General features: G+C 54.6%; 4 protein-coding genes across 11 annotated transcripts; 1 reads left to right on the forward strand and 3 right to left on the reverse strand.

The window, feature by feature from the left end:
• The first annotated feature begins 2,461 nt into the window (after positions 1-2,461).
• dph5 (diphthamide biosynthesis 5) lies at positions 2,462-5,618 on the forward strand. Its single transcript, XM_061825639.1, has 7 exons — positions 2,462-2,789; positions 4,000-4,124; positions 4,202-4,310; positions 4,380-4,500; positions 4,605-4,644; positions 4,710-4,813; positions 5,319-5,618. Exons 1-7 carry the CDS (start codon positions 2,655-2,657, stop codon positions 5,540-5,542), a joined length of 858 nt encoding a protein of 285 aa, XP_061681623.1. The 5' UTR covers positions 2,462-2,654; the 3' UTR covers positions 5,543-5,618.
• Positions 5,619-6,843: 1,225 nt separating this feature from the next.
• On the reverse strand, positions 6,844-12,160 carry slc30a7 (solute carrier family 30 member 7). Of its 3 annotated transcripts, XM_061825636.1 has the most exons (11): positions 11,974-12,160; positions 11,752-11,853; positions 10,593-10,706; positions 10,424-10,511; positions 10,214-10,343; positions 9,066-9,326; positions 8,952-8,990; positions 8,686-8,821; positions 8,232-8,322; positions 7,997-8,146; positions 6,844-7,175 (listed from the first exon to the last, which is right to left on the reverse strand). In XM_061825636.1, the coding sequence occupies exons 1-11, from the start codon at positions 12,051-12,053 to the stop codon at positions 7,128-7,130; spliced, it is 1,239 nt and encodes a 412-aa protein (XP_061681620.1). In that variant the 5' UTR covers positions 12,054-12,160; the 3' UTR covers positions 6,844-7,127. The 3 variants fall into 3 exon arrangements, with proteins under 3 accessions (XP_061681620.1, XP_061681621.1, XP_061681622.1); XM_061825637.1 differs by lacking the exons at positions 11,752-11,853; positions 11,974-12,160 and adding an exon at positions 11,481-11,745; XM_061825638.1 differs by lacking the exons at positions 11,752-11,853; positions 11,974-12,160 and adding an exon at positions 11,448-11,588.
• A 1,813-nt stretch (positions 12,161-13,973) lies between these two features.
• On the reverse strand, positions 13,974-21,074 carry vcam1b (vascular cell adhesion molecule 1b). Of its 6 annotated transcripts, none has more exons than XM_061824102.1 (13): positions 20,829-21,074; positions 20,118-20,278; positions 19,832-19,996; positions 19,674-19,727; positions 19,074-19,520; positions 18,056-18,361; positions 17,619-17,924; positions 17,234-17,485; positions 16,904-17,167; positions 16,464-16,796; positions 15,515-15,817; positions 14,964-15,224; positions 13,974-14,887 (listed from the first exon to the last, which is right to left on the reverse strand). In XM_061824102.1, exons 5-13 carry the CDS (start codon positions 19,099-19,101, stop codon positions 14,697-14,699), a joined length of 2,244 nt encoding a protein of 747 aa, XP_061680086.1. In that variant the 5' UTR covers positions 19,102-19,520; positions 19,674-19,727; positions 19,832-19,996; positions 20,118-20,278; positions 20,829-21,074; the 3' UTR covers positions 13,974-14,696. The 6 variants fall into 6 exon arrangements, with proteins under 6 accessions (XP_061680086.1, XP_061680085.1, XP_061680084.1 ...); XM_061824101.1 differs by having other exon boundaries at positions 19,832-19,999; XM_061824100.1 differs by having other exon boundaries at positions 19,832-20,053.
• A 338-nt stretch (positions 21,075-21,412) lies between these two features.
• Positions 21,413-27,292, reverse strand: cdc14ab (cell division cycle 14Ab). Its single transcript, XM_061825152.1, is given in 12 exon segments — positions 21,413-21,501; positions 21,504-21,724; positions 22,747-22,885; positions 22,951-23,181; positions 23,668-23,755; positions 23,838-23,900; positions 24,030-24,096; positions 24,410-24,489; positions 24,583-24,675; positions 26,299-26,374; positions 26,455-26,545; positions 26,915-27,292. Coding segments are annotated over 12 exon segments (1,320 nt in total). The 5' UTR covers positions 26,997-27,292.
• Between the last annotated feature and the right edge of the window lie 583 nt (positions 27,293-27,875).

Raw genomic sequence — 27,875 nt, forward strand, 5'->3', positions numbered from 1 at the left:
ATGAATCCAAACCAAGTTCATTCAAGTGCACGAAACACACAATGGGGGGGGGGGGCGGCAGCCACATCAGTGTCTTGCTCAAGGACCCCGGTTGGGGTCTCAAACCTACGTCCCCTCCGGTGCCAAGCAATGTGGTTCTTTTGCATTCGCCAGGGAAACCCACCTGAGCGACCTGAGGGGTGCTTGGGGGCGTGGCCACGTTGCAGGTAGGTGACACTTCAAAGAGCGGCCCACCGCGCGGGGGACGCTGGAGTTACTAACGTTCCCCCTTGGCAGCCGAGCGGTCCGCCACCGGGTGGGGGGGGGGGGTGGGGCTCGTCCTCGCATTCAAGCGTGCTCATTAGAATGCACAACGCCTCAACGGAACCCCTTAACGGACCCCCTTTGTCACCGATGCGTGGGAGCTCCAAAGAGGCACAGGGGCCGGGCGGGGGTCTCTCGCTCTTGTGCCCCCCTCCCCCGATACCCCCGTGCGCCTCCTTCATCATCAAAACGTGCAGGTGTCGCCAAAAGAGTCAATTGGCTGTCGGGCCGAAATAACTCTCCTTGGCAAATTTAGGATCAGGCGCGGCCCAGACTTGCCCGCGACAAAAACAAAAGAAGTGAAAAGATGAAATCAGTCGTCTTTCTTCCCGTACAAGTACGAAAAGATCTCGTATCCCTCCGCTGCGGCGAGCTTTTGTTTGCTCAAAGTGACCACCCGAAATCCGGGCTGAGAACAGGGAAGAACCGCTTTGACGGCTTCGGGACCCCACGAGCGAAGGAAGAGACGACAGCGCTGTCTGACAGGCAAAATAGACAACCGTTCAGCTTCTTCCCCAAAGAGCACCAACCAAACATTCAAAGGACGCAGAAGAAGGAACTCCGTCAGGGCTTTTTCTTTGCCAGACCGGCGAGGCCTCGCGCTCACACAAAAACCAGGCAGCGAAGCCTCAGATCAGTCACTCGAGGGTCCTCTTTAACGCGTCACCCGGAACCTCGGCCTGCTCCCCTGAACGCCGACGATATCGTCGGCGTTCCTTTCTCCTCATCGACATTCAAAGCCTCCGCTTGGTGCTTTGCCGGGTCGTTCTGCCCGAGGACCCGCTTTCCACGTCTCCTTGGTCGTGGAGCCGTTGCGTCATTTCCACCGGCGCCCCAGCGCTTGTCAATAACCAGGACCACGACCGACCCATCCGGTGTGGAATTCTTTGGTCAAACGCTCGTACTTGATTGCCAAAGATTTGAGCCGGACGCAACCCTCCGCAGCGATCCGGGCTCGGGACCGGCCTCCGGTTTGGACGGGCTCATTTTGGGGGTCGGGTACTTTGTCTGTCTGCAAGCTAACAGTGATGCTAACATTGGAAAAAGCAACCGGGCTATCCTCTGTTGGGGCGCACGTCGGCTCAAGTTTGGGCGGAGTGCACCCCGGACCGGTCGCCAGTTGACGCGTCAGGCCGCGTGCAAACAAACAGCGGAGCGCTCGCCTGACCCCATCGCATTCACACGGACGTCTCGGACTTCACCCGCAAGCTGAGGCGCTGCTGACATGTTTTTCAAACGAAGCCCCAAAGTGCCCACGGGCCAGACGTGCTCACCACTTAGGCCAACGTGCTGCCCGTGTTCATTCGTTGGTGTCAGAAGACAGAAAGTTGGGGTTGGCCTCTTTTCCAAGCACACGAACCGCAATCCCGGTATCCAACCGGTTCCCACTTGGCGCCCATCATGCGGTGCACAACAAAAGGCCAACGAGACGAGGGAGGATTTTTTCCCACCCCATTCACAGCCACAGCCTCCACGCGTCACCGTGGCAATGGCGACTGGATGGCGGCGTGTTCTGGCGAAGGCCGCGCCTCCTCCTGGGCCACGGGGGGGCGTACCTCCCTACAATGCTTTGAATCCCGAGTGTCTGCCGTCGTTCGAATGTTGATTACTTTTGAAAAGTACTTGAAAGATTTTGAAAGTACCTCATTTCACCGGGCGGCACGGTTAGAGCGTCAACCTCGCAGTTCTGAGGACCGGGGTTCGAATACTGGCCCCGCCAGTGTTCTCCCCCGTTGCCTCCTCCGCATTCCTCCCACATTCCAAAAACATGGCTTGCATTCATCGGAGACTCTAAATTGCCCCTTCGGTATGATTGTGAGTGCGACCGTTGCCTGTCTCCGTGTGGCCCGCGATTGGCCGGCGACCGGTTCAGGGTGTGCCCCCGCCTCCTTCGGCGACCCTCGTGAGGATAAGCGACTCCGAAAATGGACAGATGGATGGAAAATATATCATTACAGTATCCTGAAGGTCCGTACCTCCTGTGTCAATGTATCTTTTAAATCTTCCTGGGCATGCTGCAAATGTTTAGATTATATTCACGTCCCAAGTGCAGTAGATGGATTTATCGGATCGTTCAACCAGGCTTTCTGCCCTGACCGGAAGTCCGATCCTGTTGACCATGGCGGAACCAAGGTTGGATGCAGAGTGCGCAGTCTCGTTTTTCTTCCGCGTCATCGATTGGCCGAGCGCTCTCGTTTCTCGTTTCCGCTGTCAGTGTAGTCGCAAAAGCAGCTCAACTGTCGCGAAAGGAGAGAAACGATTGACGGCAGGCGCACGAGGGTGCGTCGGCGTGCTAAGAGGAGGAAGCGGACGTCGTTTTAGGCGCTTACAAGGCGAGCGTTCCGGTCCAGATGCTCTACCTGGTCGGTCTGGGTCTCGGGGATGCCCTCGACATCACCGTAAAAGGATTGCAGGTGGTCCGGAAGTGTTCCCGGGTCTACTTGGAGGCCTACACGTCCATGTTGACTGTGGGCAAAGACGCGCTGGTCTGTGGTTACTTTTACGTCTAACTTGACTTGAACCCACCGAAACAAAAATCTCGTTTCTTTGGACTGCATTAGTTTGAAATGTGTCAACGAACACGGTGTTGCTTGCTCTCAATTCAACATTAGAATCATGGCAAGGCATCTTCAATTCTGTCGCGCAATTCTCACGCAAGATAGAAAAGGATTGCATGCAGCAACAGTTTCATCAAATTGTGAACGTGGCACAAGTTGCCGGATGCACGTCCATGGGTCAATAGTCATCCAAATAAAATGACGTCGTTTTAAAATATGACATGCGTACTGTATTGCACTAAGAAGCCAAATGCAATTGACCCCTCCGTACAGGGCACTTAACCCCGCCTCCCGAAGTGACGTCAGACAAACGGTAAAAGTGGCAAATACAATACAATACAATACATTATGAACCGAGACAGACTCCGTGCTTCTCATTTCATTCAATCGTTCACACGTTGCAATGTTATGCTAGCGGAGAACGTCTCATTCATTTATACGAGACGTGTATTAAAAATCAAATTTAGGGCATATCTTCGCGCAAACACAGTCTGGTTAAGCTTCGGCCGCGAGCCGGCAAGAAAGCGACACGTTTGTGCAGTCCGATCGTCGCTAAATATCGCTCGACAAAGAATAAGTGTGGCAATCGTTCGCACGTAGCAATGTTACGCTAGCAAAGAACTTCGAATTCATTTATACGAGACGTGTATTGAAAATCAAATATAGGGCATACCTTGGTGCAAACATATGTGTTCCGGTTGATATTAGATGGATTGAGTTGACGATGCGGTCTTCCACAAAGTTTGATCCATCGAAGGCATTTTTCGCACTGGGTCTTCGGTTTTGGAAAGGGTACGAATCCAACTCCCACCGACTGGCCTTTCGGGATACCCGTCGTCACGATTACAAAGTCAGTGACTACACCTCTTAACCATATTTTTTGTTCAATAACCCAAATACGCGATCAAACGCTAACTAAACCTATACTGGACCATGCAATGTTGTCTGAGAAAATGGCGGGAGCAAAAACGGGCTTTGGTCTATGCGGATCTCCGGCCTCTGATTGGTCAGTGACGCGGATTGCGCAATATCCACGGAGGGCTCAATTGAACCGGGCTCGGGTAGCGAACCGCGAGAAGCCACAGCGGGAAGCGCCGTTATCGCAGTCACGTGACCCGTCGGGTTTATGCGGCGGCAGGAGGAGTTCTACGGCAAGGAAGTGGTCCTTGCCGACCGGGAACTGGTGGAGCAGGAAGCCGAGCGGATCCTGGAGGACGCCAAGGACGCCGACGTGGCCTTCCTGGTGGCCGGCGACCCCTTCGGGTGAGCCCGCCGTCCGCTCCGCTCCCTCCCCCGCGTCCCGTCCGCTCCGGCCTCTCGAGCGACCTTTTCGTCGGCAGGGCGACCACTCACAGCGACCTGGCGCTGAGGGCCGTGCGCGCCGGGATCCCGTACCGCGTGGTCCACAACGCCTCCGTCATCACCGCCGTCGGCTGCTGCGGCCTGCAGGTTCGGGCTCGCGGGTTTCCATCCGAACCGAAAAGCTGAAAGTTCAAAAATATCATTCTCGCATGTCAGCTGTACAACTTTGGCGAGACGGTGTCCCTGGTCTTCTGGACGGACTCGTGGAAACCCGAGAGCTTCTACGACAAAATCCTGCAGAACCGAGCCGCCGGCCTGCACACGCTCTGTTTGCTGGGTGAGCGCCGAGTCGAGCGATGACGCCGGCGTGTCGATCTGTCACGTGCGACGGATGCTAGCGCGTGTGTGTGTGTGTCCCCCCCCCCCCCCTTTTTTTTGCAGATATCAAAGTGAAAGAGCAGTCGGTGGAGAGCTTGATGAGGTAAACCGCGAGCGGCAGGCGGGTCGCCGCCGGACGGCCGGCTGACGACGTGGCTCTCGTTTCAGGGGCAGGAAGATCTACGAACCTCCGCGTTTCATGAGCGCGGCCCAGGCGGCCGACCAGCTGCTCCAAATCGTCCGCAGGAGGCGGGACCAAGGGGAGGAGCCTGGTGAGTGGCGGCAACTAATGTGATTTTGATTGGGGGGGGGGGGATTATTGTATTGTTGTGACAACTTTTCATTATTTCTGTAATGCTTGAAAGGTCACCCCAAAAATGTTTGAGTTGAAATTTCTTGGTAAACATTTTCATGGTAAATTTTCAAATCAAACTGATGGGGGGGGGGGGGGGGGAATTCATCAATTTAAGCTTGAATCTTCCTATTTGTTTAAAATTTTCAAATTGCGACTTTGATGTGGCCACAATTCTGATGACGACGAGGTTCTATCCCGCTTTTTGTGATTCTTTACAACTGACCCCAAAGTGGCACCTCGCGCCGCCCTGCAGGGGGCACTCTGACAAGCGCCGTTGAACGACAAGGACCAAAATGTTGTGCTAAATTTTTGCGGTTGAATTTGAATCGATTTTAATTCCACCGGAAAGGTCCAATAAGTCCAAAATGTCAGTTCCGACACGAAGATACTTTGGCATCCGATCACACGCATCCTGTGGGCAGGCCTGACGGAGGACACGCTGTGCGTGGGCGCGGCCAGACTGGGCGCGGCCGACCAGAAGATCGTCACGGCGACATTGGCTCAGATGACCTCGTGCGACCTCGGCGCGCCTCTCCACTCGCTGGCGGTCGCCGGGAGGCTCCACCCCCTGGAGGCGGACATGTTGCGGCTACACGCGGCAGACGACGACGTTCTGGCGCGACTCCGCCCGCTTGACGGTTCCTGACCCGCTGACGACGGCCGGGGCCCGCGAACCTCCCCTCCGCCCCCGCCAACTGCCTCAATAAATTTGAGGAAATCGACACCTTGTTGCTCTTGATACCCAAATGCCGCGTTTGAACCGCTTCCGTCGGTCACGCCGTTTCCTGTGCATTTTTTGAATTTTGATTTATGCCTGCCAGTCTTCAATCTTCAATGAAAGTTTTCAAAGTAGTTCTGCGTGCAACTTGCTTACACTCCAGTCCTTGTTTATTTTTGCGTAAAAAAAAAAAAAGATGGTTAAGATGATTTTTTTTTTTTCTTTACATTTCTCAGAGAAAACTGCGTACACGAGACCCCCCGGTCCGCGATGTGTTTTTGTTCTTTGTCCCAAGCAAAGAGGCCGACAGTCCACACTTTGGCTTCCTTCTTAGCGTTCATCGCAGACAAGTAGCGTGGAACCCCCCCCCCCCGCATACTCGCAGTAAATGTATCATAAATGAATACATACGATTTGGGAGGAAGCAACATCCAAAACACTAATCAGCTGTACATCCCGTCTTAATATTTGATACATTTCTGTGGGTTTAAAAAAGATTTTTTTGTAATGCTATTGTTGAAACTATCAGCAGAATTTCAGAACTCGCAATCGCGCCTGAAGGCAGAGTAAGAACTTCGTCCGACGACAGAATTTGAGCACGGCCGTCAAACCGAGAAGATTGGACAAATTGCAACGATGTTGGCATCACGCAACAAATCAATCTCTAACATTGGTGTCAAACGGGTGGCCCGGGGGACCAGATCTTTCCCGACATCACTTTGTGGCCCGGGAAAGCAAATCAAAATTGCCGATTGGGTTCTAGTGGAATGACCCAAAGCTATCGGGAGCATTTCCTTGTTACCGATCCCCCTTTGAAAAGTTGACTTCTGGTTATAAATTCATCAATTTGTAAAGGAAAAGTCACATTCCAAGCTTTAGATTGAGCTAAATTGTAACTAAAGGTCAAACTGGCAACTTTATATCGCAAGGAATTGGGACACAAACTTTGTGTCTCATCAACATTTGGTGCCCTTCCTTCCTTTTTTTGGTTTTTAGGTGTCGTGCCAACTTATTCACATCACAAATTGTCAGCGTGGCTCGATGAAGTCGCTTCCCAAAAGTCGAGCCCGATTCGTCAGAAAAACACTTCTCACCTTGACCCCTTAACCCTTTTCCAAGAAGCTTGATGACCTGTCGGTGAAATGCATGGTGGGAAATGAACCGGTCCTTCCTGTTCTGTCATCCTGGAACGCAACGATGTCATCAATAATGAATATGATACGCACGACTGACCTCAACTAGGCTTTTATTACTGTTGAGGTGGGACTGGTCGCCCACAGACCAATGAACTGTCAGCATTCTGTGGACGGGTGTGTGTGTGTGTGGGGGGGGGGGGTTTGCCGCACCGCGATGAAGGCACTTTCCCATAATTCCCTAGTCTGCTTGCGAGGGGCAGTTCGGGTTGATCGCAGTTAACGCCTCCCCCAAAAGGTCCCACTTTGGTCTCGAGGTCAGAGGTCAGTCCACATTGCAGACTGCGATTGGTCCCAGAGTCCAGAAGGGGGAGGAACCCCTACATGGCGGCCGTGTCGATTTGAACGTACAGCTGTCGCACGCCCACCTGCACACAACACAAAGTTGGAGCCTGCCGCCGTGGCGTTTTTTTTTTCCTCACCTCGCTGCTCAAAATTAGATTTTGTTGGAGACACCTTTGACGGCTCCACCGTTTATCCCAATGACGCACGTACGGATGCATCCGTAAAAATTTCTGGAACTCTCCAGTTACGCAGAGAAAGAAAGAAGGTTCACGAGATCAAATCTAATCGATATTCTGCATTTTGCCACCCCAAGAGGAGCAAAACCGGCTGCAGTTTCGTTCCTTTGGTCCAACTGATCCAAAGTCACGTCTACGGTTCCGTCGGAAACGCCGGCCGCGACCTCGTCCTTCATGCGGGTAAAAACAAACAAAAAAAAAACCTGCTCTGTGACGGACATCGTCTTGCGTCAAAACAATCATCGTCATCTTGACAAACGGCGTCCATGCGCACGTCTCACGTCGGCAAAGACGCATTTGTGAATTTCGCGCGGCGCGCACGCAGACACCCGATTGGAATCCATCACATGACGTGGGAACAGGGAGCGGAGATGCCCCCCCCCCCCCCAAAAGAAAAAGCCAGCTGCCGTTTTAGTTTATGCAGATCTGAAAAGTTTGATTAGCCCCCCCCCCCCTTTCTCTTTTCAAATGGCATTTTGGGTCAGCTCAGACGCCGCCGCCAAGAGTTACGGTCTAGACGGATCTGTACGGATATACGATCATCCTGGAGGTCCAAATGTCGTGCGGTCGGCGTCGGCGAGAATCCATTTGAACCAACTGGAAAAAGGGCCAATCGAAGTCAAAAAGTCGACCGTGTTCGGGTACGCCGGGACGCTTTGCGCGAGTACCTGCGTGAAGATGTTGTGCGTCTGACTCAAGATCCAGCGAGCGTCGGCGTCGGGGGCCACCACCACTTTGAGGGTCCCCACGTACACGTCGGTACATAAAGTCCAGAAGTGGGGGTGCTGCACATTGTACACGCCCTGCAGCTGCTGCACCTGAAGGGAGGGGGGGGGGGGCAGAAAGCGTCATGCACAGGGAGTGGGTGTGGGGGGGGGGGGGCGCGGCGCGTCTTGTACGCACCCTCTGGTAGCACTCTGGGAGGGCGCGGTCCAGGGAGGGCGGCGTTCTCTGCATCAAGATCCCGATGGACTCTCGCAGCAACGGCACCACGCTGCAACCACAACGCCGCAGCGCCGTTGGGGCTTGAACGACTTTTTGCGGTTGACGCCAAGGCGACCAAAGCGCAGACGAGAAACGTATCGTCGGTCGCTTTTCCGGACTCGGAGCGATCGACAGACTCCGCCCCAGTTGGCATTTGTACAACTCGAACACCAGCGACTACTTACTGGAAGGCAGTATACTGCCCCGGACCCCCCCGGACCAGCCTGTGGACCGCAGCTTTAAGATTGGTCACACCAGAGATTTGAGAGCCAGTCCCACCCCATCCCGCTGACCAATTTCCGATCCATCGGGACACCCCCACCCTTGAGGCGATTCGAACCCCCGGCCGCAACGGCGTGCGCGTACGTGTCACCTGACTCCGATGAGGATTGCGATGAGCATGGAGCAGATGGGGTCGGCTATCATCAGGTTGTAGTTCTGCATCAGAAGCGCTGAAATGATCACACCCACACTGCCGAGCGTGTCAGCCATGATGTGCAGTAACACACCTGATGAGCGAGCACACACGGCGACATCGTCAAAATGAAGCCCCATTGGAGGACAGGTGGAGCTGTCGGTGGCGTGAGCTCCCCCTGCTGGCCGGCCCTGCCGCGGGAGCAGCCGAGTACGCGAGCTCACCCTGCAGGATCTGTTTCCCGGAACCCAGGTGGCGCTCGTCTGTTGAAGGAAAAGCACGCGGGACGTCATCGGCGTGCCGACGTGACGCTACAGGTCGTCGTCACGTCACCTCACCGTCGAGATCGCGGTGACCGTGCGCGTGGCCTTCGTGCCCGTGATGGCCGCCGTGGTGGGCGTGGCCTTCGTGCCCGTGAAAGCCGCCGTGGTGGGCGTGGCCTTCGTGCCCGTGAAGGCCGCCGTGGTGGGCGTGGCCTTCGTGCCCGTGACGGCCGGCGTGGTGGGCGTGGCCTTCGTGCCCGTGACGGCCGCCGTGGTGGGCGTGGCCCGCCGTCTGCCTCGCGGCGCCGTTAAACAGCGAATGGCTGTGGCCGTGACCTGAGGGGGCGGAGAGAACGGATGAGGTCGCAGGGCGGGACCGCGTGTCCTTGTCCATTGGCTCCAACTTTTCCTGCAGCATTTTGAAAATGTTTGCTGGATCTTGTATTTTATCTACGTTGCAGCAGAGAACGACGTTCGCGCGTCTGGCGGGACGCGTACCGACGGCGGTGTGAATAGTTCATATTTGGAATGACCCGAAAAGATACGGCGCCGAGATCCCGGACATGCGTACCGACGGCGGTGTCAATATTTCATATTTCGAATGACCCGAAAAGATACGGCGCCGAGATCCCGGACATGCGTACCGACGGCGGTGTGAATAGTTCATATTTGGAATGACCCGAAAAGATACGGCGCCGAGATCCCGGACATGCGTACCGACGGCGGTGTCAATATTTCATATTTCGAATGACCCGAAAAGATGGGGCGCCGAGATCCGGCACATGCGCACCGACGGCGGTGTGAATAGTTCATATTTGGAATGACCTGAAAAGATACGGCGCCGAGATCCCGGACATGCGTACCGACGGCGGTGTCAATATTTCATATTTCGAATGACCCGAAAAGATACGGCGCCGAGATCCCGGACATGCGTACCGACGGCGGTGTGAATAGTTCATATTTGGAATGACCCGAAAAGATATGGCGATGAGATCCCGGACATGCGTACCGACGGCGGTGTCAATATTTCATATTTGGAATGACCCGAAAAGATGGGGCGCCGAGATCCGGCACATGCACACCGACGGCGGTGTGAATAGTTCATATTTGGAATGACCCGAAAAGATACGGCGCCGAGATCCGGCACATGCGCACCGACGGCGGTGTGAATAGTTCATATTTGGAATGACCCGAAAAGATACGGCACACGCGCGGCGCGTCACCTTGCTCTCCGTGCGAGTGTCCGTGTCCTCCGTGTTGGAAAACAAAGATCCCCACCAGGTTGACGAGCAGGCCGGCGACCGAGACGGGAAGAAGACGCTCGTGGTGAACGTCTGGAGGCTCCAGCGCCCTCTGACACACGCGCGCACACGTCCACGTTATTTTCGCATTGGATTAGTGTGTGTGTGTGTGTGTGCGCACGCGTACATTACCTCAACCCCTTCAGAGAAGATAAAGAAGGCAGTGAAGATGAGGAAGAGGCCGTTGACAAAGCCGCCCAGAACCTCAGCTCTCACGTACCTGACGCACGCACGCACGCACACAGGTCACGACCCGGACGGCCCGCCTCCGGCGACCGCGCGTCGCCGGGTTTCACCTCACCCGTAAGAGAAGCTGTCGTTAGAGCGCCACCTGGAGATGACGGAGGCCGCCAGGCCCGCCAGCAGCGCCGTGCAGTCGAAGAACATGTGAAACGAGTCCGAGATCAAACCTAGGCTGAAATGCGCACACACGCGTCAATCAATCAACGTGACAGCAAGTTTGAACTCTCAACGCAAATCAACACAAAATGTTTGTTCCGGAACAAAACAGTTGACAAAAGACATCAAATAGCAACGCGGCGAGATGTGCCGGACTCGTGTTTGGATTTCGCTTCTCCCTGCAAAACCTGCGAGATCGTTCCGGAAATCGCAGGCTGAAATCGTCTCGGAGCAAAACGACCGTCGCTCTCGGCTCAGTAGAAAGTCGAGCTGCGCCGTCGCCGGCTCGCTCCGGGTTTTGATCGCGGCGCAGCTGTCGAGCGTTGGCCTCACAGTTCCGAGGACCGGGTTCAAGACCCGGCCCGGCTGGTGTGGGCTTTCCAGGCATCCGTCGGAGATTCTAAATTGGCCCGTCGGTGTGAGTGCGAGCGCGACTGTTGTCTTTCTCCACGTGCGCTCCTGGCCAAAGATAGCCGGGATTGACCCTCGTGAGGATAAGCAGATGAGAAAATGGAATTTTGAAGCCGCAGAATGTGACGTTCTTGTTTGAGAATGTAACATTGTGAATAAAGTTGGACAATAATAAATATAGGTACAATATATTATATACATGTAATATTACATATATAAAAACGTTTATTCTTCAATATCATCAAAGACTATGAGCGAGGACTCCTCCCCATTTCTCACTGCCTTGCTATTTCGTTCCCTTCTTCCCCCCCCCCCCCCATCAGTTCCATAATCCCGCGACACGTACGAAGCAAACAAGCAAGACGTTGGTCGGAGTTACATTAGCCGAACGAAGGGCAAGAATTGGCCATTTCGGAGCAGTTTTGGCCCACACGGCTTCCTTTGTCTTGTGCGCTTCCTACACGGTACGAAGTGAACTCGGGTGACGCCGGCGTCAGGCATTGAGGACTTCCTCCTTTCGACGTCACTTCCTCTTACGTGGCACAACCCGCCGCACGCCGACGAGCCCGGCAGATGTTCCGCTTTGCCTTCCCGGTTGTTGCTAAAACTCTTCCTCCGTTTTGCACTTTCGGTTGCGATTGTTAGCTCACCTGTTGCTCCAGATGCCGTAGCTGAGCTCCACAAAGGCGAAAGAAAGGTTCAAACACAAGAAGAAAAACAAATTTCTCGACGTTTTGTCGGCCAAAATTGACCTGAAAACACACAAAAGGCGCCCAGGTGACAACGTGAACCTATTTGGCTCCTTTTTCCCCCGCCTTCCTTTCTGTTCCGTCCACAGTGTGGCCGGTTAGCATGTTAGCATTTTCGCGTACCTGATCCATCCTGACAGCTTGAGTAGAAAAGTGAACTTGGCGGGCTTGTACTCGTCGTCCTTGATGGATAAAGGTAACATCTTCTTCACGCGAACATTTTCACGCTCACTCGCAGACGGTCGCGCGAGGCTAGCTCGACGTTTCCGTTCGCCCGGATTTCACAACAAAAGCATGGAGAGGCTACTTCCGGCGAGCGGCTATGTCGAAGGCGACCAGCGGGTGGCGCCACGAGACTATTTTAAGGGAGGCGGGCGGGCGGGCGGATAGGCAGGCAGGCCTCAGCGGCCCCCACCAAACCTTTCCGGGTTTATCCATTCGACCGGGTTCATCCACACTTTTGCTCAAATTAGAAATCAGCTTTATTAGTCCAAGTGTGTAGAAAAAAACCAAACCAAACAAAAAAAAAAAAACAAACCACCAATGAACAATCAGCCACGTGAGGACCTATCCTCACGAACAGCGCACGACGCCCTGATGCGGTTGCCATTCTATCGACGCGGACGACCGTTGGCGCTCGCGTTCACGCCGTCGCCGAGTGGGAAGTGACCAAAGCCGGGCGGGCGGGCGGGCGGGCGAGTGGCCCTCTGCACCGTCCGCAACACTTGAAGTTCCATCAATCAAATTTCAGTCACAGTCACTTCCGCAACAGTCCGAGGAAATGCTAAAATGTCCGATCAGCGCCGAGTGGTGTGGGTTGTTTTTTTTTTTTTTTTTTAGAACAAGCCCAGAGGCTGCTTATGTGGGCTTTGGGAGCGACCCCTGACCCTTCAGGGACGGACGCCCCCCCCCCCCCCCCCCCCAGAGCACGTGTGTGCTCGCGCAGAGGAAACACGTTGTTAGCGTAACATAATGTGTGTGTGTGTGGGGGGGCACTCTTAACTGCATCCTGCACAAGTGCGACTCTCATAAGGAATCGTTTCCTATTAATTGGACGTCTATTGTTCTTTGGTCCAATCAGTATTTATTAGCAAGAGATTGTGTAGACTATCGCACGATTGGTCACTTCTAACTGCACCCTCTGCGTAGTTGTCATTGCGCTGGTCTATAACGGGCAACTCTTAACAGACTCCGACTCCCGGAGACAAATTCCTCGTGTCATTAAAGCCGATTCCGGTTCCGTTCTGAAGCCATTGCCACGGACGCATTTCAAGCTCGAAGTGATGTTTCTATGGGAACCGCTAAACGAGCAAGATCACGCCAACTCGCCGGGCTCCGCCCACGTCTGATTCATCGAGCCCACGAGGACCGCGTCTCCCCAAAAAAACAAAAGCTGATCTTGTTCAGGACTTGAGGATGAGGTACACGCCAGGTCCTCAGGTCCACTCTGGCGGTGCCAGTCGGTTCAGCGTTTGGACCGATCCGACCAAGTCGACAAGCTGCGTCGGCTCGAGTCCAAACGAAACCACGGCACGTTCAAACGGGAGCTCGCAAAACATTTGCGGCTCCTAATTGGAGAGCGGAGTCGGATTTGAGGAGGTCTTGAAGACGTCCTGCGCTGCTTTGGACTTTGCTGGCTGGGAATGACAGCGCTGCGTTGCCGCGAAAATGAAATGATCGCATCACGGCAAACGCTTGCCGTGGCGGGCGGTGCGATCCGGGACCAGAACCTCAGGGGCGGGAAGGCCTCCTGAGCCAGAACGGGACCGGACCGCTTTGTTGCGCTGACGTCGGCGATCTTCGGTTCGACGTTTGCGCCGGAGGGCAGGAAGCGGCCGCCTGAGAAAGGAGCGACATTAAAACGCTGACGGCGAGCACAAGCATTGTTAGCAGATGGGCGGGGGTCAAAGGTCGCGCACGGCAAAAACACCCACGCACAAAATGTGTACACGCTCACGAGCGCCTCGTAAAAGAAGCTCGTGATGCTTCTGTTGCCGCGGAGACGCTAGCGTTGTCCCGTTCAGACGACTTCATTTGTGTTTTTCTCAGGCCGTTGCCATGGAAACGGAGGCGCCAGCCCGTGAATGTCAACGAGTGGAGAGGGAAACCCAAAAAAAAAAAAAAAAAAGCCGTCTCCTTTTCGGCTTCTTTATTCCAAAATAAGCGCGCGTCGATCACATCGATTATACCCATCGGAAGTACAACAAAACAATCTTCATGTTAGACATGGTCCACAGAATTTCCTTTCAAAAATCATTCGGCATCAGTCAATTTATGAAATATTCAAAAGAGACATTTTTCAAATGTCGGCCGGGAAAATTTGCGAACTACTGCGTGACTTTTCGAACTGCTTACTTGAAGCGCACCAAGGAACGAAGACCAAGCGACCCGCTTTTCCAGATGAGCGTCGGAAGTTTGAAGTGAAACACCCCCCCCCCCCCCGTTTTTGTTTTTGGAGCTGTTTCCGTCTTTATGGTGATGCACGTTTGCATTTCGCCAGCTCTGTCCATGAGGATTTCCTCCAGGGGCGGCGCTACACTATGAAGAGTGGAGGTGCTGCCCCCACGCAGAACATTCCAAATGTGTCGAGTAGCCATTCCGTTCCAATCCAAACTTGGTGTTTGTGCTGCGGCTGAGCGTGAGCGGCAGGGGGGAGTCCTTTGTTTTCTGCAGTTCTCGCTTGTGTCGTTTTTGCATTCACGTGAAAGTTTTGAAGGCCGCCAGAAAAAAAGGAAAATTTTGACCAATGGAGCACGGGGGGAGGGGGGGGGGGGAGACACGGACTCGGGCGGCTGAGCCCCCGACGGGAAAGGCGGAGTGGTCTCTTTGGACCAAGGTGGTGGTTCTCACAGGGTGGGGGCGGCGCTGAGGGCGTGGCCTTCAGCCGGAGGCTCTGAGGGCGTCAGCCGGTAGGATCGTTTCTTCTTGGACCTTCTCAGGTAGTCCAGGACCAGAGCGGCGGCGGCCAATCCGACCGCACCGACGGTGGCCGGCACCAGGACGGCGGTGAGAGTGGGCGGAGTCATAACGCTAGGCTCTGTAGAACCAAAGAAACGGGTGAAAATCGTGGCGACGGGAGGGGCGAGCGTGTAGCTTTTTTGCAGAAGCGGCACCTGTCACGTTGAGGCGGAACACCCGGACCTGGTGGCCCAAGTCGTTGGTCGCGTTGACCCGGTAGAGCCCCGAGTCGCGGGCCGTCACGTTGACCAATGGGAAGATCCCGTCGGCCGAGCGGCGCTCCGTCCCGTCCGACACTTTTCGCAGGACGACGCCGGGCGGCGGAAAACCGCCGGAACGACACAACACGGTCACGTTCTGGCCCGCCGACACCGACGCCGACGGCAGAACCAGGACCGTCGTGTTCCTGGGAGGAGCTGCAATACACGTGCACGGATTAGCACATATTTACACTGGACGGCGTCGGTTTCGTGCCGCTAACGCAGTCATTAGGGAACGTTTCGCTGCCCTCCCAAAACGTGCACCTGAGAGCATTTTTTTATGCAGCCTTTGGTGTCGCTAGCTTGATGTCAACGAGGGGGGCCGTCCCCACCAATTTGAACTCATCAAGAAGTGGAAATCAGGACTCGGAGCGCGCACCCGGAGGAAACTCAAGCGGCACGAGAATTTTTGCGCTTTAGCGTTATCGATCGACGTCTGCACTGACAGTGGACGGTGAGAAGCACGCTGGACTTCCTGGACCTCCACACGGCGCCGGCCTCCGTCAGCAGCCGGGCCTCGCAGCTCACCAGGCGCCGCTCGGCGTCGGCGCGGCGACTCAGCACGGCCGAGATGTTCCGCGGGGACGGCCGGGGCTCGAAGGTCCGGACCGGCAGGTTCTCGTCGCCCCACCGCCACGACAGACGGAGCCGCTCGGCCGGGAACACGTCCCTCACGTCGCACCGGAGCCGCGCCTCCTGGCCCAGCGGCACCGCCCCGCCCTCCCTCACCACCGGATCGGACGGCAGCGCTGGAGGACACAAGGCCGCGGGGTCAGCGGGACGGACCTTCCGGAAGCGTTCGGAGAACAGAACTCTCGTGCGTGAGAGAGAGAGAGAGAGAGAATAAAACCACTTTGGGCCATATTCTCCCACTCGTGCATTTTATGTTTTGGACCCGCCACTGACGCCTACGCGCAACTCGCGGAAGTCTGAGCGTGGCTGACAATCACGGCGTTTTCTCAAGATGGCAATGTCGTAGAAATCCATTTGGAAACGGAAACGCACTGCAAATGTCAACTTCCGCGGCCCGTCCAACACGCGACACTTTGGAGAAGGCCGCCAGCAGCGACTTTCATGCCGAAACGATTCTCGCCGGTGAAAAAAAGATTCGAAATATGATCGTCAGCGCAAAGTGGCACACAAACGTTATGGCCGTCGCTGAGCGTACGCCCGCGTGGCCCGCACGAGTCAGCGGGCGTCAGGCTGCCGCCGGGCCACCGTTGCGGTGAACTGAATCGACACGCGCAATATGATGCGCGACCTTGGCGGAAGAGGAAGTGCCGCCAACTGCCTCGCGTGGGAGGATAGGACCCTCAGACCGGACCTGTGACCCCAGCAGCCGAACAGGAATCGCGTAGAATTTACGGTAAAAAGATGTGACAGGAAGCGGCTCACAGTAGACGTGGACGGTGGCCCGGCCGCTCCTGGTGACGTTGTCGCAGGTGGCCCGGCACACGTATCCTCCTCGGTCCCGCGGCTGGACGTCCCGCAGGACGAGGCGAGACTCCTCTTGGGGCGGCGGGACGGCGCCCGAGGGTGCCGTCCTCGTCCAGGTGAGCGTGGGCGGCGACGAACACCCCCAACATTCACACGTCAGAAGAACGGCGGAATTCACGGCCGCCGACGCCACCTGCGGGCGCACCTCCACGCGCAGCGGGTGAGCTTCACACAAACGCACAACAACAACAACGCCGCCACGCCACCGACAAATCGTCAATTGATTGACGGCTTTGTCGGCACGTCGCCATTAGCCGACACGTGACGTGTTAGCATTAGCATGTCGTCGAGACCTGCGACTGCGCCCTTTTGAATTAACGTTAGCGCGCGGTCGTTACCTGTGACGGCGACGCGCCGCGTGACTCGTTGCGTTCCGAAGGCGTTGGCGGCAGCGCACTGGTAGTGGGCGGAGTCTTGAGGCTGCGCCATTAGGCTAAAGGTTAGCGAGGGGGCGGTGTCCGACACCTGGAGCTCCGCTCCGTCCCTCCTGAGCACCAGGCTAGGGGGCGGGGCTCCGTCCGAGCGACAAACGAAGGTGACCCGCTGGCCTTCCAGAACTTCCTGACCCGGATGCACCCACATGGACGTGTTGCTGGGTGGAGCTGTGGGCGTAGCGAAGACACGTGAGGCTGGGACACCCCCCCGCTGTGTGTGCGCGATTCCCTCACCGTAGACTTGAACCCGGACCGCCTTGCTGTCTTTGCCCTCCTGGTTGTGCGCCTCGCAGCGATACTCCCCCTCCTGTGCGACCAGCGCCAGCTCCCCACCGTGACCCTTGACCTGCGGCGCCCCACGTCCCTCGGGCCTGAACGTCCACGTGAGGACCGGCGGCGGGTCGCCGGCGGCAGAGCACTTCAGAACCAGGACGGACCCCGAAGGCACCGCGCCGGGGTCCGACAGCGCCGTCACCACTGGAGCGACTGACCAGAACCGCATCTTCATCATCATCATCATCACACCGGTTGGCACGGCAACACGACGTCATCATCCGGTCGGCGCGTTGTCATGTCAAGCGGCCGTTTACACGTACAACCGTCAGCGTCAGCCTCTTACACGTGACGCGGATGCGGGCGTGGACGAGGCGGGTGCGTTCGCGGGGCATCAGGTCCCGCAGTTCCAGAGTGGCCCGGCAGGTGAGGTTTTGCCCCGACTCCGCCCTACGAGGCGTGAAGCCGTAAGTCGACCGGACGGCGGTGGCGCCGGCCTCCCCCGCGACGCTGCGCAGCACCTGCTCTCCTCTCAGCCAATCCAGAGTCAGCATTTCGGCGGGGTAAAGGTCACGCACCTCGCACGTCAGCGTAGACTCCTCCCCCTCGCGGACAGTGTCGTGACCGAGGATGACGGGGTCCGACGGGAAGGCTGGACGACAACGAGACGTCCATCAAGACCGCCGGATGACCAACGTGGCCGACGCGTGACACGCGGGCGACGTGCATGACAACGCAAAGAAATGCGTGCGTTGGCGCGTTTGCGTGCGCTCTTGAACGCACCGTAAAGGCCGACGTGCGTTTTCGCGTGTTTGCGCTGCTCCCCGCACGTGACTTTACACAGCAGCGGACCCTCGTGCTGCATCTCCACGGGGTCAAAGGTCAGCAGCGACAGAAGGCCCCGAGTTTCCACGTCGGCGTCGAGGGGCCGGTCGCCGAGCGGCGTCCACGAGACGACGGGCGCCGCGGCGCACTCGCTCACGGAGCACCAAAGCTGCCCGCGCTCGCCCAGCTTGAAGAGCGGCCTGCCGGGAGAAATGTCCACCCGGAGGCCGTGGACGCACCGCCACCACCACCACATCAGCGCACCTGCACGGGCACAACAACGCCACAAAGACGGAGGGGGGCCATTTTCACATTTGAATGTCAAAATGCCAAAAGAAAAAGAATTGGTCAACTAACACGCGCTGCCGTCCAAGCCATGTCTTGTCTTCGTTCAACAAGACAATGCCCAACCGCATTCTGTGCGAGTTCGAGACCCGTCTCCTGTTGAAAACGTGGACGCGGAAAAGACGACGACGGAGACCTCGCACTGTTCAACTGTACGTCAAGCGACAATGGCAAAGAATTACATTAAAATTGCATCGAAAAAAAATATTTCAACAAGCGGGGATAAACCGACAATGTGTTTTTTTTTTTTTTTGGGGGGGGGGGGGGTGTCGGTTCCCCTCCCTGAATAACAAAAATTGGACTCATTCTTCCGTCCCAGTGGACCGGACCAAAATCCCTTTGGAGTGATTTGCAAGTGGAAAATGAGTGAAAGATTCCAAAAGCAGTTTCTGCGTTGGGAATCGTTTGCTCCAAAAAAAAAATCAAATGAAATCAAAATCCCCGATCGTATCAACGGTCATTTCGGTAGCCCTTTATAGGAACTATCGAGGTCTCTACTAAGAAAATAAAGACGTGGGAGGGAAAAAAAAACAAAAAACAAAAACAAAAAAACGCGACCCAAGCTCCAATCGGACCTCAGCACGGAGATCCGGAAAGGGTAAGGGATGCAAATTCAACAGAAAAAGCTCACCTGAGAAGAAGCAGACGAGTGGACGCATCGCCGATACCGACGGTTCGACGGCCAGAACCGCAACCGTCTCAGCTCGGCGTTGGTCTTTGTGCGCGCGTGCGAGCAGCTCAACCTAAACCTGAAACGGGGCGCGTGCCTCCTGCGGCGCCCTCTTCTGCTGAGCACAGGAACTGCACTTGATTCAGCACACAACAGGCCAGCAATCAGTTGCCCTTTGACTGATGACTTCAACGTTGACCTCCACTGAAAGGTCAACTTTTGATGAGCGACGAAGTCGTCATGTCGCTAACGACAACTTTGACGTGATTTATTTCCAAGCCTTGCCGCAGTCTTCCTCCGCGATGTTGCGGATCGTTGCGCCAGAACGGAAGAAAGTGCAGCACTTGAAGGTCGCGACAAGATGACCTTTACGACGCGGTCATAAATTCAGGATGCACAATGGAAAACCTTTGAAACGGCAAACACATTCCTTGATCAAACACCACCCCGGGCTTCATTTTTGATATGATGGCGAGTCCATTAAAGCACGTGAACATGGCTTTTTCAAGATGCTACAGAATGTAAATGTATAAACGATATTATGTGACAAGAATGAATTACTTTAGGATGAAGAAAGATTCTTTCCAAATCAATCCATGACCTGAGGGGCGTTTCCTGTTTGGTGATCACATGAAAGAAGACACAAGTAGTCAACAAAAATAATTTATTTCCTTCTCCTAGAACAATTTACAAGAAAATAAATGGATGGCTTCCCTTACAAATAAAAGCCTCAGATTGACGTAAAGAGGCTGCTTCCCTCCAAAATCAAAGCGCGGATGAACACGAAGCGCTCGTTTCGTAAAAACGCCTCAGTCGTCTCTTTCGGCTGGTCGTCGTTGTCGTGTCCGTAGAAAAATGCACACGATTAAGACTGTCAACTCTTCCTACTTAAAGTGGCTCGAACAGAAGAGGTAGAAGATCGCAGGAATGGTGACGAGAAGCTTTGTTAGAAACCAGCGTGAAAATACGTCCTCCTTCTGAGGCTAACGGCTAGCGTCTACTCACAAGGGGTCGGGCCGGCTCAAAGTTCGTCGCTCATTGAGCATTTTCTCCGTGGCGTCGTCGTCGGCGGTAACCGCGTTCCTTCTCCGTGGCCTCACCGCACGAGCGCTGCATTCAGGGCGCGTGGGATCTTCTAGAAGTGGGACGTAGTCCGACGCAAGCGACTGGGGGAAAAAAAAATGCGTACAAGTTGAACATTTCGTCTTGATTACTGTTTAGCGATTTTTGCTGTGGTGAAAGATTCAAAAGCAAAACAAATAAATCGCACAGTATGACTTGCGGGGGTGTTTAACTCGCAACCTCTTGACCTGTACTTTGATGAGCGCCTTCTTTCCCTTTGGGCTGCATCCTCGTCGCCCTTCTACCAATAACTGCAAACCTGAAGATCTTTTTATTCCCGCCACTTCCACTCCCTTCTCGGCTGATCTTCTTTCCTCGTTTGGCAAGTCCTCCCCTGCCTGTCACTCTGGTGACTTTGGCCGCGGAGCTCCTCCTGTCTCATCACTTTCCGACACTTTTCCTTTCGCCGCTAGCGCCGCTCGGTTCTCGGCTCCGCCCTTTTGCGTTCTTAAGCTTCCTCCCCGGCGCCGGCAGAATCAGACCACCACCGGTTTACGCCTCCCACCCACACAGAGCAGGACAAATGTGGTGGTGATGTCACAGAAAAGCAAAGCAATGGAGATGAAGATGAAGGGGCGGGGCCAGCGGACTCACAGGAACGGAGCGGCTCGAGCGGCGTCCCGACGTCGCCGTATGACGACGCGCTACTGTGAGGACGCGGGTAGGGCGGGGCCAACGACAAGGAGGCCCGCGTGGCGTACACGTCGCAGAGCGAGCCAGCCAATCGGGAGCTGACACACACACACGCGGAGCGAGCGGTCTAAGGTGAGGTCGCGTGACGGCGCCGGCCAACGAGACGCACGGTTGATGGTGGAAAACGAGCAAACAGGAAGTGAGGAGGGAGCCACGGGAAGCGTCTGACCTCAAGCCGGTCACCGAGGCACTGTGACCGATCCTCTTGGCCGTTGCTGACGCCGGCGGGCGGAGTGACTGGTGCGCCGCAGAGGCGGGGCCCTGAGGGACCCCCGCCGACAGTCTGGAAATAAGGAGGCACGCTTGTCACGATTGGCCCGTTTGTCGCCCCTTCGGCCCATTTGCGACGCTCGCACTGACCCGACTGGCGCCTGCGCCGCGCCTCCGACCGGCTGCTCTGCTCTGAAAGGCAAACGAGATTCCGTCGCTCGGAGGTCAGGACACGCGGGGAGCGGGGGGGGGGGGGGGGGGCCTCGTAATACCTGTCAGGCGCGGAGGAGGCGTTCCGGAGGGGGCGGCGACATTTCAAGGCTCGCAATTTATCTCCCTGAGTTGGAGGCGACCGCTCGCTGGCTTCACTCTGCGTCGACAACACGTTGACTCGCGTGCGCGCGCGAGGCTCGTGCGAGCGGTCCGAGCCAGGCGGAGGCCGAGCGGCGCCGGCGTGCGTCGCTTCTGCCGGGTTGAAGCTGAGGCGGTCCACGGCGACCACGATGTCGCGGACGCGCATCTCGTCCTCGGCCGCCGAGCCCTGCGAGCGCTTTCGGTCGCAGAGCGACCACAGCCACGTTTGCTTCCTGCACACAAAACCGCTCGACACGTTTGTTGTTGTCGTCGTCGTCGTGGCTACGATTGCCAAGTTAAAATTGTCCAAATTTTCAGAATTCCAGCCTCTCAACGATAAACATAGGGGGAAAAAATTGCAACTTTGCGATTTTCTGAAACCCTGCGATTCAAAGATGGAGGATTTCATGTATTTCAAAAAAAAAAAAAAAAAAAAGCCAGGCCACATTTCTCCCTGTTTAGAATAAAATATAATCAGGAGTGCACAAATGTCTTATTTGGATGAAGGCCGCCTGTATTCAAACGCGCTGTAGAATTGAGCGAGCGCGAAGCCAAAGGTGAAGTTCAAATTCTTTTTTTTGTGAGCCGTAAAATTACAGTCCTCACCATATTTCTTACACTATTTGTTTGGTGAACCAATCTGTTATTTCATACGTGTTCAAACGCGTAGATTTGAGGGCGTTCATCCAAGCAAAACATTATAGCCATACACACAGTCTGCTCCCCCAACTTCGACCTGTTCTTCACTTTCAAGAGAAACAGTCTGGAACATTTACCACTGTGTCATTTGATTGGAACGTCGGTGCCAAACGTAGACAAGTGGAACATCTGTGCCAATTTTAACGTAGATCACTACTGTAACATCGGTGCCAACCTTAACGTAGACAAGCCGACTGCTGGTGACCGAGCGCATATTGCGGGAGGCCGCGACCGTGGCTATTGTGCATACATGCGTGCATCGCGGCAATGATGCGCAAAACGATATATTGTGCAGCCCTAGAAGATATTCCAATTTGTTTTTGTTTTCTAAACTGCACTGAATTCATTCATTTACAACCTGTTTGCATCGTGTTTTGCCGTCAATTGGTGTAGGAATAATTGTGTTTATATTCATCAAAATAAAAACGATGATGGAAATGTCAAAATGCTTTTTGTCCAATTCATCAAACGTAGAATGGCCAAATCCATCCAATGTGAAATGATCTGCGAGGCGCAGCCCGAATTTTTGCATCTGTCCTTTGCAGTCACCGCTCACTCTTCCAGGAAGTTCTGCTGAGGTCCAATCACCGACCCGGGCCTGCAGATCCGGATCCAGGCGATGGCTTCCGGCGCCGTGAACCGGTACCGCTTCATCAGGTAGCAGCCGATCAGGGTGCCCGTCCGGCCCAGGCCGGCTGGAGAGGACGAGAGCGTGTGAAGAGGGGACCGAGACGGCGGGAGTTCGGGCCCGCGGGCTCACCTTTGCAGTGCACGGCCAGAGCGCCGCTCGTGGCGTCGCACAGCGCCAGGAAACGCCGCACGATGGCGTCGCTGGGCGTGCTCCCGTCCGGGAAAAACAGATCGCAGTGGCGGAAGCCGGCGTCCGCGAAGCGAGCGCCCTCGTAGATCTTCTTGTTGAGACGCACGACCGCAGTCACGCCGCCGCTGCGGAAGTACGGGAAGTAGCGCTCGGGGGCGTGAAGCGGGTAGCCTGCAGACACGCCCACAATTTCGTTAGCCGTTCACAGCGACGCCCCACTAAACGACTCCCCCCCCGAGTCCGCTCAAAGCCCCGTCGTCGTGACGGTCCGATTTCTTGCGCTTATCCCAAGTGGGGTCGCGGGGGCAAAAAGCAAAGAGACAGGTGCTAGCTAGCTCGAAAAGCTCGCATCTCAGTTTGTGTTGGGAGGGTAAAAAAAAAAAAAAAAAAAAGGGATGTTTGCTTGACCAAGAAAGAAATTGTTCTCATCTTCATCGACTTTCTAAATATTTTCAGTCAACAAGACACCACGTTGAAAACAAAATGGATACCAAGACGGTGAAAAAGACCACAAGTCCTTCCCAGCTCATCCACCTGCCAGTCGTCTTCGCGCTTTGTGGCACTCGCCAACCATCCGTCATGTCTTGGAGCAAAACCGAGATTGGGGAAAAAAAATAGATAGAAATCTATATCGGAATCGGAAACACCACCACCCACCATTCTCAATTGTGCTTTTGGGATGCGGTCCGCTAAAGGCCAGAAGTTTTCCCGGAACAATCCAGTTGAGATCTCCGTTCTCCACGCGCTGAACCAACAGGAAGTCGACAACGTGACGACAAGGGTGACGCTTAAACACGGCGCGGGAGGGACACGGGCGCGCGTCGTACCTCGTAATGTTCGTACTCGTCCACGTCAAAAGACTCAAAATTGAAGAACCCGTGTTGGAGAGCCTAAAGACCACCCGCACACACAAAAAGCAGGATTTCAGCAACACAAGACGACAGGAAGTGCTTCCACAAGTTTCCGCGCGTGCGTACGTTGACGTGTGAATGACAAGGCGTGATTGGCATAAAACTCACCTTCCTGATGCCCTGCAGGCAGTCCAGAACGCTCAGGTTGAAGGTGCACTTCCCAAACGACGCATCCCTACACACATAGACACACACACACACACACACACAATGCTGTAGCAACACGCACTCACCTGCAGGTGGCAGCAACTGGCCCGAGTGCAAGTGTGTAAACCGGCCATGAGGAAAAATAAAAGCAGCATTTCAAATTGCCCGAGTCCTCCGTGAAGGCAGCAGCACGTGGGCGCGGCCTAGCCGGGGACTGATCCGTCAGCTGTTTTTAACCCTCAACTTACGTCACGTATGGCCTTCATCCCTCACACGCACTTAAGCGCAGCGTGCACGCACACACAATGTGATGAGGCAAATTGGCGACTTTTTGAGTTAACCTGAAGGGAAGGTAAGCGGCGTTGGACCCCGAACCCAAAGCTCTGTAAGCCTCTTCAGGAGTTTTCTTCAAGTAGATCACCTGGAACACACACACACACACACACACACATTAAGGTGAAGGTCAGGGGGCCAGGAGCGCGTCGGGCCCGCGGTCGGGGGTCGTGGCTCTCACCGCGTATCCTCCGATGAGCACGGCCGCATTGGAGCGTTTCCTCTGGTCAAAGCTGCTGTAGTGGACGATTCGTTTACGGCTCAACGTGAACGACTGCACGTGCACAAAGCGGACAAAGTCGACTTTGGTGAGGCAAAGCGGCAGCCCCCCCGACGACTCTCGGTCGGAGGAGGGAGACTTAGCGTCAGCGCGGCAATAAGTTACTGGGAGGCCCCCCATCTTTTTGCGTGCTCGTTATTCTGTTTATTATACCCGACACACACACGTGTTTCCGCAAATGATATTTTGCAGTGGGCGCCGCCGCGGACGACTGGTTAGCGCCACATCCCCGCGGCACTTCGCCAGCTATTCCGCTTTCCTTCCACAACACGTATGCAGGCTTAATTGAAGACTCTAAATTGCCCGTAGGTCTGAACTGTTGTTTGTTTATTTGTGGCCTGCGACTGGCAAGTGACCAATTCAGGGTGGACGCCGCCTCTCGCCCGAAGACAGCTTGGAGAGACTCCGGCACGCCCGCGACCCTTTCGGGGGTTAGAGGCAGTACAGAAAGGGAATAAATGTTGTAGTGGATAAAAACTTTGGATTTGACTTGCGTTGAAAATTTTGGAAAATCCCACCAATATCCATCCATCCATCAGTTTTCCATACCGCTTATCCTCACACGAGGCCTATCCCAGCTGACGTCAGGACTGAGGCGGAGAACACCCGAACCGGTCGTCAGGCAATCACAGGGCACAGGCGAAGCGCCATTTACGCTCGCGTTCACACCTGCAGACAAATTCCAGTCGCCAACCACGCTAGCTTGCACAATTTTGGAATCTGGGAGGGCACCGGAGCACCCCCAGAAAAAAAAAAAAAAAAAAAAAAAAGTCCACACAGGCCAAGGAGACTTTGAACGTGCAACCTCAGAACTGTGAGGCTGAAGATCCACCTACAAAAAAAAAAAAAGCCAGGGTACGCTATAAACAGAATATACATTGTGGTACTTCGTATAAAGTCGGCCACTCTGTTGGGGGTTGGGGTGATTTGTGTGAATGGCGGACAGCAAGTTGAAATGTTCAACTCGAGTGAGCGAGCGCCGCAGTTTGGAGATGAACAGCAGAGAAGACATCATCACTTGGCCATTAAAAGCTCCCTCGGTCAGTCTTTTTTTTTTGGTTTTGTTTCATAGTTCGGGGGGGGGGGGGGTGACACAAACAAACAAACAAAAACCAAAAAAGTCAGTCAGACTTTTTTCAAAAAGAAAAAGCTAAGTTGAAAGGTGCTGCCGCTTTTGGGGAAAGAAACGCCTTCTGATGAGGATTACTAACAAATCCAAAGAAGAGTCAGAACACAAGACTGCGGCTTCCGAGCCAGGTCAAAACGCTTTGAAAGTGGCCACCCGGCAACGTGAGCGACTCGGTTTGAACAAGTTCAAGTCGACAGTTGCTTTATGGAAAATAATAATAATAATTAAAAAAATTAAAAAAAAAAAAAAAAAAAAGCGCCCCAAGAGCGGCCCGCAAGTGATTCAATATCACGGAAAAGTTGTCAACAGCGCGCATTTCTTCACGATGTTGGTGTCAGCATGAAGGCGCGGGCAGAGAGCGACCACTTGGCTTGATTGTCATCGATCGCCCGGATGTAGTCCACGCTTGAGCGTAAAAAAAAAGACCAGCGCGGGCGGTCGGTGGACATTCCGAGCGAGGGCGGCGTCTGTCTGCGTCGGGAACTCACCTTCAGCTTCTTGTTCAGCTTGCAGCAGTACCGGTACAACATGGCCAAGTTGAGGGGACCAAAGTCGGCGTAGAAACTGAACACAAGGAATCAAATCAGCAACGCGGCTCTTCACAATAAAAGCAAAACGGACCCCCCCCACCCCCCAACACTTACTTCTCGTAAACAAATTCGTCGTCGGTGCAGAAGTAGTGAGTGTTGCTCGTGCTTTTGGGTTTGCTTCGCAACGTCGCAAAATACAGACGCTCTGTCACACACGGAGCGGTCGGAATTGATTAGTGATCGGAAGCTGAGCTATTTGGAACAGTCCGGAAAAATGATGAGCGTCCTTGAACTTGGAGACCCGGACAGATCCTAAAAATGTCCCTTTGTCATAAAAGATACTCATCACTAAATATAGCGAGTTGGAAGAGCGAGTCATAAAACGCATTCAAACGAAAACGAAAGCTAGAACAGAAAGTAAAAGTCGTTAAGACTTTCAATTCAAGGCTGGCATTTTCAAGCTTTTCTTCTGGAAAGGGAAAAAAAAAAAAAAACTTTCTGCACTCACTCGCAAGTTTTGAGCGACAAGAGTTCCGAATTGTGATTGCGGTTTCCATTCGTTGTTTGTTTTTACCTTTGATAAACTCGGCGGTTCCCAGCGGTTCGGCCCCGCCCGTCACGCCGAACAAGGCGGCCAGAACCGGGGTGTGGGTCATGGATGGGCCCGTCTCGATCCCGGCGGGCCGGTCGGACTGCCGCTTAACTTGTCGACTGGCGGACTAGCAGCAAAAGCGAGGAGCCGCCGCCGCTCGCTCGCTCGCCCGCCGTCAACAAATTGACAACTTTGTCCTCATCTTGTTCGCACTTTCGTCAAACATTCGCCGTCTTCAAGACGACGCGCGCTAGCATGTTAGCACACTAGCTCGGATTAACGAGCGCAATCAGTCCGAGAACGAGATTGCGCAATTCTTCTTTTAAAAACTCGTTACTATGGCGACCTCCAGCCAATCAGCAAACGGAACCAACGGTGCTGCCTTCGCACGCCATCGGAAAAGGGAAAATTCTCCTCCCGGAACTGTTTTTTTCCGCCCCTGTAAGTACGACCAGATATTCTCTATCGTGTGCTGCTATATTCACTTGAAATTCAGAAATTACTTTCATCTCATTCATGGGGCAAGTCGTGGTCACAAATAACCTGCTCAACGCAGAATTCTACAGATTTTGAACAAGGTGTCATGTCATCATTTTTGGCCCCAGGTTATTTTCACATCACAAGAAATGTGTTTCATGCGAATGGTTGGCACCTTGATGTTCATCCATCAGCCATTACTTATGCGACTCCTGTCGCAGCATTCGATCGACGCTTTCGCCAAAGGACTCGTGGATTCTGCCACAGCGAGTTGAACTTATTAACAGCTCGTTAATCGTGACATCACATATTCGGAGTAGCGATGAGTTGTTTATGTCACAGCGATGACATCACACTTACCCGCCACCAGAGAAATCCACACACAGTCGGCGCCCGGTGCCGGTCGCGCAAGGCTAGCCTGGTGCATCCTGCAGGGCGGACGGCGGACTGAGCGCCGGACTCGCGG

This window comes from Syngnathoides biaculeatus, chromosome 7 (genome assembly GCF_019802595.1).
Source record: "Syngnathoides biaculeatus isolate LvHL_M chromosome 7, ASM1980259v1, whole genome shotgun sequence".
Taxonomy (NCBI): domain Eukaryota; kingdom Metazoa; phylum Chordata; class Actinopteri; order Syngnathiformes; family Syngnathidae; genus Syngnathoides; species Syngnathoides biaculeatus.